The sequence below is a fragment of the Theropithecus gelada genome, chromosome 10, assembly GCF_003255815.1.
Source record: "Theropithecus gelada isolate Dixy chromosome 10, Tgel_1.0, whole genome shotgun sequence".
NCBI classification, from domain to species: domain Eukaryota; kingdom Metazoa; phylum Chordata; class Mammalia; order Primates; family Cercopithecidae; genus Theropithecus; species Theropithecus gelada.
In genome coordinates this window covers 42,842,955-42,856,379 of record NC_037678.1, presented here as the reverse complement: position 1 = coordinate 42,856,379, position 13,425 = coordinate 42,842,955, and the positions used below count along the sequence as shown (strand labels likewise).

General features: G+C 51.4%; 1 protein-coding gene across 6 annotated transcripts in view; it reads left to right on the top strand.

Moving 5' to 3' along the window:
* Nucleotides 1–13,425, top strand: part of PHACTR3 (phosphatase and actin regulator 3) — a 269,728-nt gene that overhangs the window by 173,908 nt on the left and 82,395 nt on the right. For all 6 annotated transcript variants that reach the window (XM_025400502.1, XM_025400501.1, XM_025400504.1 and 3 more), the window contains one exon: nt 3,335–3,517. In XM_025400502.1, the coding sequence (XP_025256287.1) occupies nt 3,335–3,517 (183 nt within the window). The remainder of the gene's footprint in view (nt 1–3,334; nt 3,518–13,425) is intronic.

The window sequence follows — 13,425 nt, the reverse complement described above, 5'->3', positions numbered from 1 at the left end:
TTGAACTTCCTTGGCCAGTACAAACCCCAGGATTGCCCTCTGCCCTGCACACACGCGTGTGCATGCACGTCGGACACCCTGGAGCTTGCCCTGAAGCAGGTGGGCAGCCTGGTGGAGGGAGCTGGCCTCCGGGAACGGCCGGCAGAAAAGAGCTCGCCAGCTCCCGGGGGTTGAGGCAGCGTCCAGGGCATGAGTTTGCTCCCCCTGGGGTGTTATTTTATGATCGATGGTCCGTTTTATGAACCACTCCGACCCCATCCCCTCCTGTGACTAGTCATCAGCTTGGACCTAGGAAGGACCCTGCTGGTGGCATTATTACGTTACTAGATGTGTGCAGTGGGGCCGGTTGTGTCCCAGGGAGGGGAGAGGGGACCCCTCTGCTGTCTTCAGTGCTCCTTCCGCCGTCCTCTGAGATATCCGTGACCAAGTGAGGCCAGACGTCCCCTTCCCCAGGCCCCTCGCCCAGCCCACGTTTCTCTGTGCCAGACACTGTTTATGTTCTGAGTGACTTTCCTCCATCTCCCTGTATGCGTTGACTTGGCATTTTCTTAAATAATTTAAGGAATTTCCTACCCTGTCATTGGGTATAAAAGAAGAGAGTTTGTTACTCTGCTGTGTTCAGTGACCTGAGATTGACTAGGCATTCTTTCCTCAGGGAATTGGACAGTGACAAATCAAGTCTGGTTTCCATGTGGTAGGAACGCCGGGGGACACAAGTCTGCATGTGTACACACACATGCACGTGCACACATGTGCACCCACGTGTACTTGCACCATGCACATACATGGGCCATGACCGTACACGTGTGTGCCTGCATGCACATCTGAGTGCGTGTGCATGTCTGCAGCACGTTCCCTCTCACTGTGGCTGCTCAGGCGCACTGCTCTGCGCTCCCTTCTGCAGCCCTCGAAGGAGAGTGGCCGGGGGAGGCTGACCTTCCAGCGAGAGGAGCAGGGCCTGGGCTCCCACCACTCCCCCCACCCCTCCCCAACCCGCGTTTCTTAGCAACAGCCCTGCCACCAGGGCTATTTTGGGAACTGAAACTTTTCATTGAACATGATTATGAGCTGGAGCTCTGACCGCAGCCCAGAGAAGTCCTGCAAGGGCTGCTCAGCTGCAAAAGCAGGGGAAGGTTCAGACTGTGGAGGGGTGTGGTGCTTTTTTGAGTCTGGAGACCTCTGGGCCTTCCAGGTTCAATGTTCTGACCTTTTTATGGTGGTGGTTGTGATGATTTTGATGCTGCTGCTGCTGATGATGATGGAGGCATCCTTATTAACAGCAGTGACAGGCGTGGCAGCAAAAGACCTGTGCATTCTAAGGTTTGGTGTCCATAACTGCCAGTGGTGGGTGGCAGCCTTGCCTGTCACACAGGGTAGGTGTGAAACTCAAGCTGGCGGAGCCCTGTGCTCCCTCACGCCAGCTCTCACATTCCCTGTGTGTGGCCAGGGGCCGGGTCAGCTGTGCTGTCACAGTTGCATGTCAAGTACGAGGAAACCAGCCACGAGAAGGGGCTGATTTCACTTTTGAGCTTTGTGACCTCTGATTTTGTCTACTTGGTGAGCTCGCTTGGCTTGTATCTGGGTTGGCGGGCTGTTATAGGTAAGGGTCAAATCTGGCTCAGGACCTGTTTTTATGTGGCCTTTGAGCTAAGAATGCTTTTTAAATAGGAAAGACTTTCATAAAAATAAACAAAAAATCAAGGAAGAGTTGCAGCACGGGGCATACGGCACGTGGCCCACAGAGCCTGGCACATTCGCCATCTGCGCCTTACGGGAAGAGCCTGCCAGCGTCACCTGGACCTCTGGGCAACTGACGCGTCTGCATGGATGAGATCGTCCAGCCCCAAATGTCCAGACTTCCGGCGTGGCTGACCTTTTCATTCTCCCCGGAGGAGACATGCGCAGCAAAGGGAGTCCGATCGGCAGTGGTGACAGCTCAAATCTCTTCCAGGGCCCCAGGCAGGAAATGGGTCTGGCGTGAGTCCTGGGTGTGGTGAGGACTCTGTGGAGGGAGAAATGGTTCTGTCCTAAGCTTGCTGTTAGCAGATGGGCCCAAAGGTGCAGACCAAGGGCCAGATCACTCTTGTCACCCTCCTCTTCTCGTTGTCAGAAACCATCACCAACAACATGACAGCGTATGTAAAGCGCATACCTTATGCCAGACACATTCCATACCTTAGCTCCATTAATTCTCGCAATGTTGCCATGAAGCAAGTAGAAATATTATCCCCGTTTTATAAGTAAGGAAATTGAGATCCAGAGGAATTTGCTATTTGGGCCCAAAATGCCATTTGCAGGTGGTGGGACGCATGATAGGGTGACTGTATACTGTTGTCCAAACAGGACGCTTTTAGGAGTGAAAGGGACACTGTTGAAGGACACCGGGATGGCAGGTAGGAGTGAGGACTGACCAGGTCCTATGGACCCTGACCCTGAAGTAAGTGTTGCCTCTTCCTTCCACTGCCAGGATGAGAGGCATGTGGAAGGAGGTCAGGGCAGGCTGGCATCCCCAAACGGCCACCTCATGGCGGTGTGAACATGTGCAGGTCACACTACCCTCTGCACCAGGCCTCCAGGAACCGCTGTAGGGATTGAGAGGAGTCCTGCAGGGCCATGCGGGGGCTTTGTGCGTGGAGCTGTAACGTGCATCTCAGTGACGTGACTGTGACTTGCTGGCCGAGGGTCCTGCCATCCTACAGTTGGGTAACTGGGCCATTTATTTTGCTCTCCGAGTGCTGAGCCCCTCACCATTAAGGTGCAACCCCACGGATGACAAGGGAAGGGCTGGACCCTCAGAGGCTGCAGCAGCCAAGCTTCAAGAGAGGGGAAGCACCAAGTCCTTCCTTATGCCCTGCCAGTGCCTCCTCTTCTGGGAAGGCTGCCTGTCAGACCTAGGGACCCCTGGCTCTGTGTCCCCTCCATCCATGGGTGTGCCCCCGTTCTGGGCTCACGGTACCATGTGTGGTCATCTGCGTGGCTTCCTTAGAGTGTGAGCCCCCTGGGGGCAAGGACTGTATCTTATTAACCTCCGCCTTGCCAGGGTCTGTCACAGTGCTAGACACGTAGTGGGTGATCAGTAAACACCTGTTTAATGCCTGGCTGAGGGTCGAGTGGTGGGTGCAGAGGTGAGTTGGTTTTCTGCAGCCACAACCACCCCTGCATCTCAGAGGTCTACAGCAATCACCGTTTGTTGTCCCCTGGTGTGTGGTGGGGGGAGAGAGGTGGGGGACCACCCAGATCCTAGAATGGATGCTTCTCAGGAAGGCTCTTGGGATGATGGAAGGGATGAAGGAAGAGAGGCGCAGGCCTGGCTGACAGCTGCATTTCCTTGTAGATGCTGAAAGCAAAACGTGCAACCCCGATGGAGGACCCCGATCTGTGCAGAGTGAACCGCCTACTCCCAAGTCGGAGATGCTGACTTCAGAAGACGCCCAGCCGGGAAGCCCCTTGGCCACTGGGACGGACCAGGTCTCCCTGGACAAGCCACTGTCCTCAGCCGCCCACTTGGACGATGCAGGTACTGGCTGGAGACCGCGCTAAGTTGAGCTTCTCCTAGAATGGCCATACGTCCCTACTGGTGTCCCTGGCTATAGCTTAGGCAACGGCCCTCGTAGAACATTGTTCTCAAGAGAGCCAGGCCCGTGCTCGATGCGCTGCCACGCTGTGCTGCCTGGCTGGGTTGAAGGGTTTGCTGGGGCACTTTTCTCTACTGTCTCTTTCCAAGTCAGGCACAGCCAATAAGGGAAGGTACTTAACGATGTTCATCTCCCTGGCACACCTTCCCCCCGTCCCAGGGCATCTTTGGGTTTCTCTGGGAGCTTCTAGGCAGGAAAGTGCTCTCTGGAGGGGCAAGTGCCCAGTGGGGGTATTTTAGTGACCCGAAAAGGGGTAGGACGTAGGGTTGAGGGACTTACTATGGCCAAAATCCTGCCATAGGGGGCGTCTTGGCCTAAAAGATGCTTAAGTCCCTGCTTGTGTGCATGCCTGGGAGCTGGTCGGTGCTGATGCAGGCTCAGCGTGCTGCGGCCTGTACAGGGCTCTTCCGCTGCTTCTCGAGGGGAGGCGGACTTGGTGCCTTGCTCCAAGCCTCAGTTTCCCGCTGTTAAATGGGAAAAGTAATGGACCTACCTCAGGGTTGTTTGGAGGGTGGGAGGAGCTTAGCACAGTGTCTGCTGTGTAGAGCGACTATTATCGAAGGCAGTAGGGGCTTTGGGTGGTGGTGGTGGTTTTTATTTTAATTGGATAGACCAGGGCACCTCCCAAGGATGGGGGAGAAGGAAGGAATGATAGAAGGGAGGAAAGCAGGAACTGGCCACAGACACCTGCAGGCGCTTCACCAGCTCCTCCTCCTCTCCCACTGGACAGCGATTCTTCTGGAGCTTCACTGTGGACTTGGAATCCTGTTGTCTCATAGAATTTCAGGCTATAAGCACATCTCACACAGTTTGGGGGTGGGAAGGTGAACGCATCTCTCCATGAGTGTGGGAAGTTGGAAATCCAGGCCCCAGGACAGCCTGCTAGGCTTCTGCTTCAGAGCGGGTGCACTGTGCCTGGGACTTCCTTCTGCCACAGAAGGGTGACACCCACAGCCTCGCAGGCCGCCCATCCACAGCACCCTGCAGCGCTAGCAGGCACCTGCCCAGAGGCATGCTTGGCCCTCCTTGGGGGTGGCTGTGTTTCTCCAGTTTCACCTGGCTTGGAATTTGGGTCTGAGAGTTGTGACCCCTGGAGGGTCCCAGCTCTCACGCAGAGGCCCCCTCCACACACACAGGTCTCTGTGTGCACCAGGTATCTGACTTTGGGGCTGGCATGGTTCTTACGGCTGAGCAGAGCCTGGCTTTCCTGCCATAGTGTGGTCCCCGTAGCCCAGCCCTTGTGTATGGCCCATGAGCCTCCCCGAGGGAGGCAGGGCTGCTGCTCCCAGCCCCCACTGGGGCTCACGCTTCTCCTTGGCAGTGGTTTCTGTAGCTCAGCTCAGGGCCTGTGCCTGCTCCCCTCAGTGCCCTCTTCTGACCTCAGACACAGACTCTCGCTCTCTCTCCAGATGCTGGGTGTGGGGGTGGGTTCCTGAGAGCAGAGTGGGTCTGTTGAGATTACACATTTGTATCAAGGACCCTCTCCTGAGTGAGGCCTGAGGGAGGAGTGGGAATCAGCCAGGCAGAGAGTGAGGTGCAGAGCATCCCAGAAAGGGGAATAACAGGCAAAGACAGGGGACAGGAACACACACCTTTTCTGTAAAGGGCCAGAGAGGAAAGAGCATCAGCGCTGCAGGCTGGAGGTGCCTGACGCAGTCACTTGCCTCTACCCTCGTAGCACAAAAGCAGCGTCGATGGTGAAAGGGTGCGGCTCTTGTCAGTGGAACTGTAACGATTAAAAACAACCCAGGGCTCGGTGAGGTGGGTCACACCTATCATTCCAGCACTTTGGGAAGCCAAGACAGGAGAATCACTTGAACCTAGGAGTTCAAAGTCAGCCTGGACAGCATTGCATGACCCCATCTCTACAAAAAGGTTTTGTTTTTTGTTTTTGGTTGCCCAGGAGGTCAAGGCTATTATAGTGAGCCGTGATCACACCACTTACTCCAGTCTGGGTGACAGAACCAGACCCTGTTTCAAAAAAATTTAAAATAAAAAACAGCCCACAGATTGGAGAGAGTTGGCCTGGCAGGTTTTCCCTGAGGGCAGCTGGAACCCCCAGGGATGGAGAGACAATGGCATTTGCCTTGTAGGAAGCGCTCTGCTGGTGACCTGGCAAGACCTGGGGGCAGGGAGACTGGAGATGTGCATGGTTCCCCGGGGACTTGTCTCATTCCCGGCTTCCCCAGTGTGGGTCTTGTGCCCCTGGGGTTTGTGAGATGACTTCTTGTGAATGGCATGTGGACAGACAATGAGAAAACATTATTAACATTTAATTAATAATGAATGTTTAAACATTAATAATGAAAATAATTAGGGCAAGAAGTACTGACTTCTCATTTTGGGCAATTATAGAGATTTGCTTTTTCTTCTACACAGAGAGAAAAATGTGAATTCACTTAAAGTAAAATATAGAAAACAGAAGTATAGAAAGTACAGAGGAATGTCCAAAATGTCTAAAGCAGGAGCCACAAGTCTGGTTTAAGCAAGACCATTCCATTCCTTAGGGATGCAGCTGGCTTATTAGCAGTTAGTGACATTTGTCGTCACGCTGGGGATAACAAGAGCTGACACAGGTGGCTGCATGCATGCAGGGTGGGGGAGAGTGCTCTGCTAATGACTGCACATTCATTAGCTTACTTAGCCCTGGAAGCAGCCCCCAGAGATCTCGTCCGTGATGAGATGCTGGCACACAAGTCAAACAACTGGTCCAAATAACTGGAAACAGAGGACATCTTTGACATCAGGTGACCTGGGTTTGAGACACATGCCTGAACTCCTTACTGAGCTGTGGGGCCATGGGCAAGTGACTTAACCTCTCTGATCCTGTTTGATCAACTGTAAAATGAGGATAGTAGTCACACTGACCTCCCAGGGTCGCTAAAATTAAATTAAGTGATCTCCAGGAAAGACTTATCTCCATCTTAACCCACACCGAGCACTTGGAAAGTGTTTACTGCTGCTACTGTAGCATCACTGTTACCCTCACCATCATCGTCATCTGTCACCATCATTGTCATCTGTCATCTGTCACCATCATCGTCATCTGTCACCATCGTCATCTGTCGTCATTATCATCTGTCGTCATTGTCATCTGTCACCATCATTGTCATCTGTCACCATCATTGTCATCTGTTGTCTTCATTGTCAAAAACAACCCTTGGAAAGGGACGTGCTAACACACAGTATGTAGCTGCCTATAGATGCTCCCAGAGAGGCCGTCTCTCTAGTGGCACGTGTGTTTTGGGATGTGGGGTCACCTGCAGTTTGCAATGGCTGGGACAACCCCGAGGCCTCATCCAGCTCTACAGACCTGGGATCTTGCACTAGGGACATTGTTCACCTCCACAACACCAGGCCAATGTTCAGAAGCTTGGCCATGAACAACACCCCTATAAACAGGGTGTAACTTAACACAGGGACATTAAATGTACTGGTTTAAAAATTTGCAAGCCAGTGTTTAAACATCAGGAGTGTTCACAGAAATCCAGATGTGCAGTTTCTTTTCAGTTGTCAAAGTTCAGGCCCCCCGGATCCCTGCTGTCACACAGCCAGGGTCACTGGAGCTGAACAGAGTCTGTCCCTGTAGATGGGCCTGGCGCTTTGGGTGTTGGAGTTTGCAATCCCTTCCATGAAGGTGAAGAGCCTGGTCTTCGGAGCCAACCCCTGTGTTACTGACTTTTAATTTTCTGCTTTGGGCCTCAGTGTTTTGTGATAGAAGGAGGTAGAGCCTGAGGCCCCCGTGAGGCAACATGGTCCTAGGTCTCCGGTTTCTACTGCAGAGCCCAAGGGGACCCGCTGTTTGATGCTTTGTGTCTGATGCTGTCTGTTCTCTTCCCACATTCTGCACCTCAGCACCCAAGGGAGCTGTCCACATCTGGGCACAGTCACTCTGTGTTGTGGATAATTCCGTGACAGACAGATGTCATCTAATGGCCGACAAAGCCATATCCTTGAGTGACAAATGCGTCATGTGAGTGCTGGAGCCTGGGCCCTGCTTCTCTCCTTGACCTTGGACAAGTTCAGGGAAACCTCACGGGGGCCCAGAATGCGGTGTCCCGTGGGTGATGGTCTACACCTACAGGAGCCCCTGGGTCTCTGCAGTGGTGCTCACTGCTGTCCTGAAAGGTCAGGTGCTTTCTCTTCAAAAGTAAACCTCCCATGAACTTTGCTGGGGGTGGGCGAGAGGGGTCATCAAAAAGCACAAGGGGCTATCCTAGGTCACTCCCCGCATCCAGGTGGCAACATCCAGGACTGGAGTTGCTGCTTCCCCATGCCCCAACCATGATGAGTGTGGGCGGCAGGGGGTACATCTGAATATTGCAAATCTCAGGAGGAGGACACTGTCAATGATTTTGACCATTATTTTCCTTGAGCCTTTGGTTTGGTGACTTGGGTTGACTTTGGGCTTTTGTGTTTGGGGTGATTTTGCTTTTCCTGGTTTTGTTTGGATGGTGCTTGATATGGTTTGGTTATGTCCCCACCCAAATCCCATTTTGAATTGTAGCTCCCATAATTCCCACCTGTTGTGGGAGGGACCTGGTGGGAGATCACTGAATCATGGGGGCAGTTTCCCCAGTACTGTTCTCATGGTAGTGAATAAGCCTCATGAGATCTGATGGTTTTATAAGGGAAAACCCCTTTTGTTTCATTCTCATTCTTTCATGTCCGCCACCATGTAAGATGTGCCTTTCGCCTTCTGCCATGATTGTGAGGCCTCCCCGGCTATATGGAACTGTGAGTCCATTAAACTTCTTTTTCTTTATAAATTACTCAGTCTCAGGTATGTCTTTCTCAACAGCATGAAAATGGACTAATAAGTGCCACACCAGCAACAGAGCATTCCCTACGAAGCCCAGAAGGATCTGGTGTTTTGACACAAATGGGAACAGGGTCCTGTTCAGCGTTTCTGTTGTGGGACAGGGGCTGAGTTCTGGCCTTCCCACGAGTGCACTAATTAAAAAGGAGAGTGACACTCAGGGATCATGTTCTGTGTGCACTCTGTTATCTTATAACAGCCCCATATTTTGGGATGAGAAAACAGAGCCCAGAGAGGTTAAGTCACTTTCCCAGGCCATAGAGCATAAAAATAGATGAAACCCAGTGACAGGACTGGGTTTGATCTTCACCGTAACACTCTACAGCCTAAACCCTAGAGCCAAACAGGAGATAAACATTTCTTCTGCTTCTGGAATGTTCTGGAATGTGAGTCTAGAACAGGGACTATCAAATTGCAGACTGCAGGTCAGATACTGCCCATGTCTGTGTCTGCATGGCCGTGGAGCACTGCTCTAGTGGGCTGGTCCCGGGAGTCAGGAGACCACGGTGAGGTGCTTCCCTCCCTGAGCCCTGCACTTGTCTCCCCAACTGGTGGCTGCCCTTCACCACTGCCTGGGGCCTATGCTGATACCAGCTACTCCTGGGGCGTGGGCTCTGGTCAACTGCTGGGCACTGAGTGGAGGAACCTCATCTGGGAGTTGGTGAGCCACCTGGCCCACAGCCAGCTGCCCAAGCTGAGACCAAGGATGTGCTGGGTGTACGGGGGTGGAGTACAAGTGACCATGGGCTCTCCACGTCCATCCTTGGGCTGGCCACCCTTGAACTCCAGAATGTCTTCAGTGGGTGGTAACTGGCTGCAAAGTGTGCCCCCTGCCCCGGTAGCCCTCTTGAGGCAAGTGGCAGGGCAGAGTTTTTCCTCCTGTTAAGTTCCTACATAATATTCTTGATTTTGCCTCTTAGCCTGGAAAGCCAAAAATGTTTATTGTCTGCATCTGAACAGAAAAGGTTTATCAGCCCCTGCTCTGGAAAGTAAGTGAGGATTACACAGAAGGATGTCAGTGGAACATGCTTAGCAAAGAGGTACCAGTAAGCCGTGAACTTGTGGCGCTGTGGTTGAGTTTCAGGTATTTCCATTCCTAGCCCTGACCCCTGCATTGGGGTTTCTACAGGGTAGGAGCCTCTGGTTGAGACTTCATTTGGTAAGAAGGAGCCTCTGCTTGTCCAGCCCCAACGGATGGGTCCCCCAAATGCAGAGAACATGCAGAGCCAGTGTCTTCTTCCACTTTTTCAAAAATTGATTCAGCACTTGAGATGTTAACAGATGTGAAATTTCAGTTTTGACAAGACTCCAAGATACAACCCCAGTGGCTGCACACTCACATGAGATGCAGAGGGAAGACGGGGAGGAGGGAGGGAGAGAGGAGATGCTGAAAACCATCTCCTGTCCCTAAAGCCATCAGGTAGGCCAAGGATGTGAAGGTTCAGTGTGTGGTGAGGATGGATGTTTTGGGGGAGACTCTGGAGGAGGGTTTTGGTGAGCCTAGCTGGTGTGGTGAGTCTCATGGCCATCAGGGTGAAGGGTGGGGAACCCAGAGTCCCACCTTGGGCAGGTGGAATGAGGGGACCTCAGAGGCTTACCCTTTACTCTGCGGCTTAAGGTAGTGGCACTGTGACCATTGACTCAGTCCTGGGAAATCCAGAGCTCCCCTGTCCAGTGCAGTAGTCACTAGCCATGTGGCTGTTTGAAATAATTAAAATTTAAGCTTGTTTGTCACTCCAGCCACTTGTCCAGTGTTCAGTGGTCATGAGGGTCTAGTGGCCACCATATGGACAAGGAATAAGTGTGTCAATCATCTCAGAAAGTGCTGCTGGGTAGTACTGAGGGTCAGGGTGGCTTCACATCTATTTCGGTGTGAAACAAGGAGAGAAGTAGTTTGGATTGGCCCAGCCTTCCAGAGTTCTCCGTACTAACAGAGATGGTAATAGCAACAAAGAGCACATGGCCCAAGCTGGAAATATTTTCTACCTGACCCTCTGCAGGAAAGGCCTGACAAACCCTGATTTGGAGAATGGGTTTCCACTGGGGTGGGAAGCATTGTCAGGAGCTTGAGAGGCTGGAGAGGAAGCCCAGGCAGAAGTTCTGATAGCTCACACTGGGAGACAAGTGGATATTTCTGAGAAATTATTTGGAAGTAGAGTTCATGAGACTTGTCTGTGAATTAGATATAAGGGGTGGGTATGGGTGGAGAGGACAAGAAAAGGGTGGTATGGGGCATCTGGTCTGGCTGGACAGCTGGTGGGGCATGGAGCACTGAACCTGGTGAAAGTGGATGATATGGTGTGGCTATGTCCCCACCCAAAATCTCATCTTGAATTATAATTCCTACAATCCCCATAATTTCCATGTGTCAATGGAGAGGCCAGGTGCAGGCAATTGAATCACAGGGGGCAGTTTTCCCCATGCTGTTCTCATGATACTGAGTGAGTTCTCACAAGATCTGATGGTTTTATAAGGGACTCTTCCCCCTTCACTTGGTACATCTCTTTCCTGTTGTATTTTGAAGGTGCTTGCTTCCCCTTTGCCTTCTGGTGTGATTGTAATTTCCGGAGGCCTCCCCAGGCATGCTGAACTGTGAGTCAATTAAACATCTTTTCTTTGTATGTTATCCAGTCTCAGGCAATTATTTTTAGCAGCGTAAGAAGAGACTAATGCAGTAGGGATCTGGCTGGATTAGTGCCATGTCCACAGCTTCTAGAATAGTGCCTGGAACCCATGGTTGTTCAATAACATTTGCAAGATGGGTTGATGGTTGAATGAGTGAGAGGGAAGGGAAGGCTCAGGAGAATTTGTTGTGGGGACCAAGATTCAAGTTTGGATGTGATTGGCCTCCAGATGGAGATGCCCATGTGGCCAACTGGTAACATGGAAATCTGGAGCTCAGAGAAACGGTCCAGGGTTGACAGAGAAATGGAATCAGTTCTGAAGCCAGAGGAGTGGATGAGAATGACCTGTGAGAGGGGTAGACAGGGAAGAGGACCTAGGCCTGCATCCTGGGGCAGCCCAGGTGGACATTCATATGCAGGAGGTGGGACCTGCCAGAGAGGCTGAGCAGAGGTGGCCAGGGCTCCAGGGGAGAACCGGGAGAGTGTGTGTCGGGAAGCCAGAGGGGAAAGTGTTAAAGATGGTGGATGGCTGAGTGGGGTGGCCCTGGCTCAGTGAGGGGGCCAGGGCTTGCTGGGTGGAGATGCAGTGTTAAAGGTCATCTTTCATAAGTGTATTTTGCAAAGGAACAGGTAATTGTAACTAAGCTGGGAGTGTAGACGAGGTCAAGATTGTTTGGTTTGGTTTTGGGTAGAATATTTTAGATCTTGTTGGGATCCTAAAAAGAAGGATAAGTCAGTGATGCAGGCCAAGGGGGACAACCTGTCGATAGCTCAGAGGGATGTGGAACTGACCCAAGTCAGTGCTTATCTAGTGAAGTTTTACATGGAGATCAGACATAGAAGATAGATCCAGATGATTGGCTGGGGCTGACCCAGGAGTGGGGACACTGACCCCAGGCTGCTCTGCCTCCCTGGTAATGCTTCCTTTGGTGGTACCTCTTAGCAGACCCTTGGAGCCCAGTTCAGATGCTGGCCACATTGTCCTGGAGGAGATGAGTCAGAGGAGTGCTGAGTAGCTCTAGACAAACCTTCCCTGCTGTGGTCTCGTGTTGGCCTTTCCATCCCTGTAGTGGGCAGGGTCGGGTATTTTATAGATATTTGTACAGATGAGGAGACTGAGACTCACTAAGCAAGGTGGAGACCAAGGTCACTCATCTGTAAATAGGTCAAACGCATGGAGGAAGGAGGGGGATGCTGGATTCTGGTGTAATTGTGGCGAGGTGAGCCATTTCTATGACATCTCTGTCTCCCAAAAGCAGGACTTTGGAAATGTCCTGGGTGACCAGTCCCCTGAGAGCATGACCCATTCACAAAGGAGCAATCCAGAACAAGAAGTCCTGTAAACCCAATCAAAGCAGGGTGTGGATGCAAGGACCACATGAAAGGGCTTCAGAATAATAGATGTGTGAATATCTGAAAAGAAGTTGGACCCCCAGGAGGAAACTTCCTGGGAGAAAACTAGGCCTGGGCTGGCTACTGAGAGCTCACCCCATGCCTGGTGGTCTTGGCCATGAGCTTGGCTGCCAAGGAAATGGGCTCTGAAGTGTGGTGTCCCAAGAATGAGGGTGTCCACTTACCTGTGCTGATTTACACAAGACAGAAAACTCCACCAAGTTATAACTGGAGCCTACATAGAGAAAATGGGCATTTCTATGCTTACCTGTGACTTAACAAGGAAACCTCATAACTATTTTTACCTAGAAAGCACAAAATATTTACTTTGATGTTATTATCAGGGCAAAACTTACTAAGTGAAACAACTAATCAGAGTTGTAGACTCTTAGACATTATAGGTTACAAGTCAGATGACATAATGACAGTCTCAGAGCATAGGAGTCTTAAACCCCTTTGAACAAGTAACACTTTTGAGGACAGTTTAATAGTAATACGAAAAATAAAATGAAAACAGCACTTTCCTGTGGGTATCCATGCAGAACAAAAGAGTATAGAGCCCACTGTAATTATGGTTGTTCTCAGTTCAGGCCAACTTCATAACACAGAGCTGAGTCTGCCCTCTGCAGTTGGAGTATGTGTTGTTGGGGGAGAACAACACATACTCCATCTCTGCTTTCAGAGGTTTTGTTCTCCAGGCATTAGGAGGGCTGGCCCTTCTGAGGTAAGGACTCCGTTGTCATGAACTTAACATAAGAAAGGGCTGGGAATGAGAGTTTAAAACGTCCAACATGGGCAATAAAGGAACAGAAACTAATGATAGCTAATGGGATACAAGGAGCATGCAATATTTCCATCTGGTGTTTAGCTGGAGGCTCTCTGTGGGCAGGAATTAGGCCTGTTTTAACACTCCCTCCCCCGACCACTGTGTTTTCAGCACCATGGAAAGCACCAA